The sequence below is a fragment of the Triturus cristatus genome, chromosome 9, assembly GCF_964204655.1.
Source record: "Triturus cristatus chromosome 9, aTriCri1.1, whole genome shotgun sequence".
Lineage (NCBI taxonomy): Eukaryota > Metazoa > Chordata > Amphibia > Caudata > Salamandridae > Triturus > Triturus cristatus.
In genome coordinates this window covers 22941919-22951822 of record NC_140592.1, presented here as the reverse complement: position 1 = coordinate 22951822, position 9904 = coordinate 22941919, and the positions used below count along the sequence as shown (strand labels likewise).

At 48.8% G+C, this 9904-nt stretch overlaps 1 protein-coding gene across 2 annotated transcripts in view; it reads right to left on the bottom strand.

The window, feature by feature from the left end:
* Nucleotides 1–1499: 1499 nt before the first annotated feature.
* CPNE9 (copine family member 9) overlaps nucleotides 1500–9904 on the bottom strand; it is a 1048133-nt gene continuing 1039728 nt past the window's right edge. For both annotated transcript variants that reach the window (XM_085624269.1, XM_085624270.1), the window contains 2 exons: nucleotides 9512–9585; nucleotides 1500–2409 (listed from right to left, as the gene is read on the bottom strand). In XM_085624269.1, coding sequence (XP_085480395.1) covers nucleotides 2227–2409; nucleotides 9512–9585 — 257 coding nt within the window. In that variant the 3' untranslated portion in view covers nucleotides 1500–2226. The remainder of the gene's footprint in view (nucleotides 2410–9511; nucleotides 9586–9904) is intronic.

The window sequence follows — 9904 nt, the reverse complement described above, 5'->3', positions numbered from 1 at the left end:
CACTTTCACTCACACACTTATGCTCACACATACAGACACATCTTTGCAAACATGCTCTCTTGCACACAAAGCCCCTCTCACTCACATGCATGCACACTAAAAATGTAAAAACCTTTGTTTACCTACATCTGCCACGGAAGGTTCCGTTCTAGCTCCTGGTGCACTAATAATAAATAATACATTAATAATCACTATTAGTGTAATAAAAAATGAAGCTGGAGCGCGACGTTCATGAGGGCGAGCTGCCACTGCCTTCTTGGCACAGATGTTGCTACTTCTGAAGCCAGGGGTCGCAAGAGCAGTGCCAGGGTTCGCACGGGGCAAGCCTGGGGTCGCAGCGGCGATCCCTAACTGACCTCCAGGTGAAAGTCGTGTCTTGCAGTCTGAGGCTGGGGTTAGCCATGATATCTGAGGGTACGCCTGTGCATGTGAATCTGTGACCTGGCATCTGAGGCTGTGTTTATGGTTTTGAGGCTGTAATGTGTACCTGGTGCTGCCTCAAGCCATCCGGTGCTGTATCTGAGCATCCCTACCTGTGCCTGGACGTATGGGGCTTCACCGGGTGTCTGCAGTGCAAGCTAAGTAATGCATGTACCTTTGGGATCTGGTAGCCCTGCTCCGGGCATATAATGACAGCACCCTCTAGACACGCGAGATGAAACGAAAATAAACATTTAACTGCATTTATTACTTTACCTGTTTTATGAAGTTCGCAAATATTTAAGGGGCATATCAACAACAACCGGCGATAATTATCGCTAAGCGCACTTAGCGCTAGGATAATTATCGCCGGCTAGCGTGGATTTTTATCGCTGAGACAGCGTGCTATTAGCAACGCTTGTCTCAAAAGCGATAAAAATCCTCACGCTAACTGCCTAACGTGAGATTATCGCTGGAAACCCAGCGATAATCTCACGTTAGCTTGTTGATAGGGACTCACAAACGTAGCCATGATATCCACCTTACATAGGATATCATGGCTAAGTCAGTCCTGAAGCAGACGTAAGGAAAGTAGCGATAAGAGGGGTTATCGCTACTTTTCCTGCCGCTATGCTTCATAGCATGGGGCTTGATGATAGGAGAATGTCGCTTAGCGACCTTTCTCCTGTCATGTCATGTCAGGAACGCCCACTTTGCATCTCATTAGAGATGCAAAGCTGGGCGTTAGAAATCCCCACGCTAAAGCAAGGTTTCACGCGTTAGCGTGACCTTGCTAATTAGGCGATAAAATTATCGCCGCTTTTCAGCCGAAAACGGCCACTAAAGCGGCGATAATTTATTATCGCCTCCTTGTAAATATGCCCCAAAGTTCTTTAGACTTTTTTTTTTAGACTTTTGTGAAGTCATTGTCTTTAAGGTCATCAGTCTCAAGACCCTGTGGTGTTCCTGGGTTCAAAGGTCATATACGGTCACTCCCTGTGATCACATCTGAATGCCAAAGGATGTGCAACGTCACTTCCGCTGCTCCTGGCATTCTGGTGAGACACATTTGCCAGAACATTTCATCATACACAGAGCCCGACATATTGCGCCCTGTCGTTCCTACTCCTGATAACGCCCCTGTTGGAGTCCAGCCTCTGAACTCTGGGGAAGGTTTGTGTTTCCTCTTCTCTGCTGGCCTCAGTTTCTGTCCTTTATTGCCCAACCACAAACAACGGAGACTTCTAGCATTTAGAAGAGAATAATAAAGCTTGTAAGGTTTATTGCCAATATTAAGAGGCACTAGTGCTAATGTATAGAATACCTTATTAGGCGCAAATGTACATTTCTTAATACTTCCAAAATGTTTTAAATACTGTACAACATGATCCAGCGAACACGTCTCCTTCGGCAGGTCCAAAGAGCTGCAGGTTCAAGTCCCCGGTGTCCTCTTCTCCCACCCTTTGTTGACCACTCACGTGGCCCACTCCATAAGTTTGGGAAGGTCCACCTAACTCTTGACGTGGCTGCTGGTTCTGCTCAATGCTCTTCTGGAGAAGCCAAGGCTGCTCTGCGGACAGTGAAGGATGTGCCCAGTGTCTTGTCCGGTGGGTTCCAAGGCTCCAGAAGACCAGGGCTCTGTACAGATGGCTTGGCAGCAGTAGGGTGGTGGGCGAGCGGGCAGATGTACACAGTAGTCTTATGGGGATATGAGTCAATGCTGAAGAAGGTGAGTTCAAAGCTGTTAATCTCTGGGACAGACCGAGCACCCATATCCCACGATGGGGAGATGTCCGCTGCGGACCCTCAGTTCTGCAGAGCGATGTTCTGGAGCGAGCCGGCAGATGCCAGCGGGCGTGGCTTGATCTCACGGCTCTTCATGTAGGACAGGAGCTGCTCCGGGATCTCAGCCAGAACATCCTTGGCGAGGCGGGCCATGCTCAAGATCTGGTTCCCTGATCGGTCAACGTAATCCCTGAATGGCACAAACTGTAAGAGACAAGAAGTGAAGGGAACACGTCAGGTTTCTGGTGAATAACAAGCAACACCTTGAGGAAATAAAAATTATGAGGCCTATGTGTCCCCTATGTGTTCCCCAAACGTTTTTTGTTTACATGCATGTACGCCATGCATTTGCCCTCCATGGCCTGTCTACCATGATGCCTATGCTATAACGTGGCCTGCCATCAAGTCTCCCATGAGAGAGACAACAAATCTGCATTGAGGCCTACACGTTTTGCATCATGTTTTCCTGCACTCGTGTCATTTCATGAAAGCCCATTTTTGTGGCTCAGCCAGAGCCGAAAAGAGGTTTCAGGCCTCAGACGCTCTGAGAGCTGCAGCTGCGTATCCTTGGCCTCGCACACTTGGGCCTCAGCCAAAGGGGCCCAGTCCGGGGTGCCGAGACAGTATTGAGCACGGTTATCTGCTTACTCCTACTGAATCACATTCCTGCCTGGATAAGGAGGAATAAACACAACCCGTATGCAAAGGAGAAAGCCTAGCCTTTCTGTCTCCTTTTGTGTGATTGCAAAGCTCACGTCAGTGAAAAGCCCATAGCCCCCATGTAAGGCCCACGCAGTGAATAAATAAATAGAAGCCACATCGGCTCTTGGTGATGGGCAACCTATGTCACAGATCAGTTCCTGCTCCGGACTTTAGATATCAGATAATACAAGATGTGCTGGTCGTCCTGACACTGAAGGCCTCTCTTCCAGACTCCCCGACTGCACAGCAGCCATCCCCCAGTTACACGTCAGTTACACGTCATGCTCGAGTTGAGCACAAGTAAGGCAAAGTTCCAGTAAAGTTCCAGCTGATCACGCAACCCCCTCCAGGTATCCACCCACCTATGACATTCACCTATGATCATCAAGTGGACGCCCACATGGACGCCCACCTTCACGCCTACTTACACACCCACATGCTCTTATCTCTTTCTCTCTTGCTCTGCCTGAAGCGCTCCTGCTTACGTATAATATGGAATGTATATATACTGTACTCTGTGAATAAAGTTTGAGAATTCTGAGCAGAAGACCCTTCCTGATCCCTTGTGGTGATGGAACCATTCTCCCTATAACTCGAGTTATTGGAATAAAGCCCTTTTGAACCTGATACCACGGACTCAGCCTCTTGCTTTATGCATGATCCTATTGATACCTATAGAAATTATGAGTGCGTAATACTTTATTTACGACAACCTCAAGGTCTGAGGCCATCACCGTCCTTGCAGGCATCACCTTTGCCGTGCTGTGAGTGAGGCACAACAGTTTCACGCACTTGAGATCTTTAATCGCGCATCTAAGGAAAGCAAAACTACAATTTTCACGCTAATTATTTCTGGCCTCGGCTATTGTTACTCGATGCTCTTTGATCTGGTCCTATTACCCCCAATATCCGCTTTGGTTTAGTTTTCAACGTCAACTTCTACACACATCTCCTCTCGTTCCACTGGTTTCCCATTGTTTGTAACCTTCAGTTGCGTTTATTTTAAAACTTTTAAATGTAGTTGTGTTTTTGCCTTTTAAATGCAGTTGTGTTTTTGCCTTTTCTTATGTGTTTTCCCTACTCTTGGCATTCTCTTAGAAGCCAGAATCTGTATTTACCCCCTCGTCCATCTTACTTCTTAGACTCTTTGTAAACATGAGTTGAGTTCTCTCCTAGGAGACAGGCAATCTACTTGTCCATAGACAAAGAAGAAAACACTCAAAAAGCATTACTTCTGGGACCCCTCTTCCTATTCCCACAAGACCCTCAAGTATCAGCAGACACCATGCCCTGCCCGTCACTGCTGAGGCCAGGTCCTTCTGAAGCCTTTTGTCCAAGGTGGTGGTAGGTCTGTGGAGATGGAGATCAGGTTTGTCACGCTTGGTTACATTTACTTTTTGTCTTGTTTGCTCTCAAGCCTCTACTTTAGCGCGTCAAGAGGCTATTTACTGCAGGCTCAAGCTATGCTGGGCCTTTTCTTGTGCTGTGCTATGCCGGCGTAGGGCATGTTGCACGGCACTGCATCGCAGTACCTGGGGCAGGTTGTGCATCTGCTTTACACAGTCCCTGTCCCCTGATGGGGGGCATTTCCCCCACTCACTGTGGTGCTTCAGTATTTGCTTTCAGACTGAGATGGTGTCTGAGAGTAGCCCTTGACCTCCTCATCTCTTGAGTCACTACCCCCGGTGCCGCCGCCCAGCTCCTCCTGACGGTGGCGTGTCTCTGGCCTTTGAGGCACGCTGTGCGTGCCCGCTGCCAGGCGACCGCCACCTGTCGAGGCCTTTGAATTGTATTGTACTACTGGTAACCTTCCTTTTTAATTAATTTTGATTCAAGGTGGTCTTCTGCTTGATTTGGGTTTGGCTTCTTTACTGAGTCGCACCAATGAAACCAGCAAAAACAACACAACCTCAAAACAAGCCAGCTGGTACACCATAGAGTTCAGGACCTCCAAGTGCTACTGCTACCAACTCGAGAAATGATGGTGCGCCACAAGGAACCCCCTCTGACAGAACCTCGCACAAAGCACCCCTCAGCAACTACCACCTGCGCATCGAGGAAGCCAAGAGAGCAGCCATCTCTGCCCACATCGATATAGTGGCCAACCACTCAAAAGAACTCAAAATAGTCAGTGAATTGTCTAACCCGTCAGCCACAGAGAACACCGTCCACCTGTCTCAAGAACTCTGCAAAACCCTCTTGGACTACTTCCACAGCAAGATTGCCACCATCAACAACAACTTTGACTCCCGTCCCGCTGCTCTCACCCTCAACAGCCTCAACCAACCAGCAGACAGCATTCGAATCATCACCACTGGGTCTGCGCTCACCACTCAGACCACCACGGCCATCATGTCATTCATCCACTTTGGTGTGCCCACTGACCCCTCCCTGTACTGTCTCTTCAACCTCAGAACCAACCCAATCAGCACGGTACTCACCAGCATCATCAACACCTCCAGCTTCTCAGCAGCCTTCCCAGACAGAGGGAAACACGCAGAGGTAAGACCCCTCCTGAGGAAACCCAAGGCTGACCCAGTAAACTAAAAGAAATTAATGACCGCTCTCCCTGCTGCCATAACCAGCCAAAGTACTCAAGAAAGCCATCAACCAACAGCTTACCGAACACCTGGAACAAAACCACCTGTTTGATGCCTCCCAATCAGGATTCTGTGCCAACCACAGCACTGAGACTGCACTGATCACTGCCACAGATGACATCAGAACCCTCCTCGACCACGGAGAGACTGCGGCCCTGATCTTCATCGACCTCTCTGCTGCATTCAACCCTGTTTACCACCACATCCTCATCAACAGATTCTACAACATAGGCATGCAGCAAAATGCACGCAAGTGGATCGCTTGACAGAGCATGTGGCTGCCCGCCTTTATCTCCAAACCAAGAACATCATATGCAGCGTACCCGAAGGAAAACCCTTCAGCCCCACCTTGTTCAACACCTACATGACACCCCTCGCAGAAATAGTCAGATCCCACGGCTTCAACATAATTTCCTATGCAGATGACACTCAACTAATCCTCTCGCTCACTGAAGGCCCCTCTAATGGCAAAACCAACGTTTGCGATGCCATGACCTACATAGCCAACTGGATGAGAGACAGTTATCTAAATTCAACTCTGACAAGACAGAAGTACTGATCTTCAGGGAGGTCACTTCCATTTGGGACCACTTCTGGAGGCTAGGAGAACTCGGACCAACACCCACATCAGCAGACCATGGACGCAATCTAGGCATCATCCTGGACAGCGAACTGACCATGAAACGACAAGTCATTGCAGTTGCCTCCTCCTGCTTCCACAACCTCTGTATGCTCCCCAGAATCTTTATACGGATCTCAGTCAACACCAGAAGGACCATCACTCAGGCCCTTTTCACTAGGTGTCTTGAGTACGGCAATGCTCTCTACACTGGCATCTCCTTCGAGCTCCTCAAAAGACTCCAGACAATACAGAACACAGCTGCCAGATTCATCCTAGATCTCCCCAAACAGACCCACATCACCCCCACCTCAGAAACCTCCGCTGGCTCCCTATCCCGAAAAGATGCCCGTTCAAGATCCTCGCACATGCCTACAAAGCTCTTAATGATCAAGGATCTTCCTACATCTACCATCGATTGAACTTCCATCTACCCACAAGATGCTTGTGCTCCTTCTCACTTGCCCATGTGCACCACCCCACATTTGTCGTATCCGCAGGGGGGTTGCTCCTTCTCTTACATTGCGTCTAAGACCTGGAATGAGCTGCCCGTCCAACTCCGAACAGCATCCGCCTTGGCAGACATCAGAAGGCAACTCAAGACCTGGCTCATCGACTGAGACGCCACTTCCAACGCACCCAGATACCACTCAGGGTGACAGTGCTGCGTGTTACAAATGATGATTGCCTCTGGCTTGCCCTTGTCTCCTCATCCACTGCATTCCAAGCCCAGCCCAAGTGCCTTGTTCTCACATTTGCAAGGTAGCATCTCCCAGAGTCTCACAAATATCCAGGGTACAATGAGCCTCCCTAGTACCTGAAGGGTCTCAGAGAATAAAGAGAAATGAGAGAGGAAGAAAACTGACCCTCAGTGTTGACCTTCAGCTGCTGAAGTTGGAAAGAGTGACAGAGGCTACATAGGGGGAAATAAAATGAATGACTGGTACTTTGTATTTTGTATTGTGGGGCAATCAAAACCTATAAAACATGTGGTGGGTGGGACTACCCATGTAAGACTTTTCATTGGCTCCCTACTCAGCCCAGAAAACATCACAGGTTATGCGCATAGATTTCAAAATCAAATACAGTCCTCACTCCGAGTTGGCCCGAATTAGGTCTGAGGTAAACGGGGGTGGGGCTTGAGGATGGGGGATGTACAGAATCTCCAGTTCTGGCCAGTATCTTTGCACCAAATTCAGGCTATATTGAGTTTATTTCCCCTGGAATAGGGAACAAAATAACTGTTTAGACCTGGAAAAACCAGGGGCCATATTATCAAGAAACGGCGTTAAAATTATCGCTGCTTTAGCGGCAGAAAACTGCCGCTAAAGCGGCGATAATGGGCTTGATAATATGCCCGTGAGAATTCCCATAGAAGCCCATGTTCTGGTGTCAACATGGGCTTCTATTGGAATTCTCTGCGGCGTATTATCAAGCCCATTATCGCCGCTTTAGCGGCAGTTTTCTGCCGCTAAAGCGACGATAATTTTAACGTCGTGCTTGATAATATGCCCCCAGGTCCTTTACTAGACATTTTTTCCCAATTCCACCGAAAAAACCCACTGACATTGTCTTCCTGCTCTGAGCAGGTAGAAAGAGTCAGCGGGTGGGGGGCAGAGGAGTGGGTGGAGGGGCAGTGGTGCAGGGTGGGCTTTGAGTGGTTTAGGGTCTGCTCCCCTAGACTGCTGCAGGGACAAGCAGGATTCAAGCAAAGCTGCTGCTCACAGCGCCAGTCCCTGAAGCTTCGAAAAGGGTCTGGTTTCTCCAGACCTGGGATAATGGGCTCCAGAGTTTGTTGGCCTGAAAATTCAGGGCTTGGGGACACCTGGAACTGTGACTTGTGGAACTTCACCCCTCATTATTACTCCAGGTGGCATGCCCTAACTTGTAAAGAGGGCTAAGAGATGGGATCTCAGGTTCTAAAAAAGTTATTTTTAGAGTTTATTGCCCCGGAAAAACTCAAGATCCAGGTTGGGAAATGTATCTGTAGCAGCTTACTCCCGATGTCTGGGAAGACGTGACGGAGGATGCTGGCGCCGTGCACCCTTTTTTAAAACAAATGTTTATCTTGTACAAAGCAGCCATCATTGCAACAGTGGCGGTCAGCACGGGTAGACACGGTGCGGCGGAGGGGCTTGGTGGGGTGGTAGCGAGGGGTTAGTCGACAGACGACAGTATAGGCATAATTAAATAAATACATAACACCTATTCCGTCGGCTTCCCCCCCGCCACACCGCTCTTACCTGTGCCGCCCGCCACTGCATTGTATCTCGCCTGCATATTTATTCAGTGGGGGCTCCTCCGCTAAGGTGGGGGAGCATCGCCCCACTTCTTTGCAGCAGTGAAATAAAGGAAAAATAAGATGACAATGGCTTGAGAATATTATCATTTCATTTGTTTCTGTTGCTGCAGCTTTGTGGGGCCGGCGGGGCTGCTCTGAAGACATGGGGGGGAGTGGTGGCACTCTCCTAAGTGTGCATGACTGTTTGGCTGGCCGTCTCGGATCGGCCAAACAGTCATGCGCACTTTGCATGCTCTCCACGCAGGCTCTGTTACAGCCTGGGTGGAGAACATGCCTGGGCTCCCACTGCCTGTCTGAGTGCCGAACCACGGTACTCAGACAAATCACAATGCTGCATTGCAGCACTGTGATTGGCTTAGGGGAGCCCAGGTGCTTCCTGTTCCAGTCCGACGCGGAGGAGAGAAGCTGTGGGTTTTTTTCTTTCTTTTTTTACCCGACTGCGGAGTCTCTCCACTCGTAAACCTACTATAAATATGCAGTTTTGTGAATACTGAAAAAGCGTAAACTTACACAAACATGTACGTTTACCTTCATGAATCAGGACCTTGGTGTGTTCAGCATCAGCTGACACAACATTTGCAGCAAGATTAAAGTGTAAGCCAATGTGCCAAAAGCACCACTAGAGGAAGAGAATGCAACGGTGTGGGGCGTCTCCAGAAGAAGAGGATCCCAACACCTGGCTGTGGCCAGCAGGGCACCGGCTCCACAGAAGCAAGGACTTGCTTGTTTATTCATCCAGGGGATGGCTCTATCCCCAACCAGCAGGAGGGCGCTGCGGGAACTGAACGCCTGGTTGGCATTATTTTATTTCATGTTTGCCACATCCAAATTGTTTCTTGGAGAGGCACTAGTAGTGCTTAATTTGAGCCACTCATTGTAGGCGGTGGGCAATAACACTCTTTTCTGTGGGCCAGGTCACCAGAACTTATTGTTCATCAGACGTGATCAAAGTAAGGAAAGTGAGGAGGAAGAGAAAACAAAGATGAAAAAGAGTGAGATAAAGAGACAGAAATGTGGAGTGGTGGAAGAAAGAAAAAGGTATGAGGCAGAATCAAGGTTCGATGGGTCATTCTGTAACTCTACCTGTACAATATCCCGCTCTGCATAACGCCCCCTGGAGGAGACACGCACCTCGTCGCCATCCAGCTCCTCCATTGCTGAAAACAGAAGAACAGTCATTAGAAACACTATCATTATTGACTCCCAGCACCAACAGCAACAATATCACTGTGAACATACACTGCTTATGATGTCTTTCGATACAATGTCAGTGCTGATGACGTCACTGGATAGGATATTTGTATCGACTCTAAATGGGGAACAGAATATCCCCATTGATTCTCAATGCCAATGATGTCATTGGATAGCACATCCCCATTCTTTCTGAGTGCCAATGATGTCATTGACTACGATAGCTCCATTGGCTCTTGTTGGACAGGATATCCCCACTGGGTCTCAGCACTGATGATGTCATTG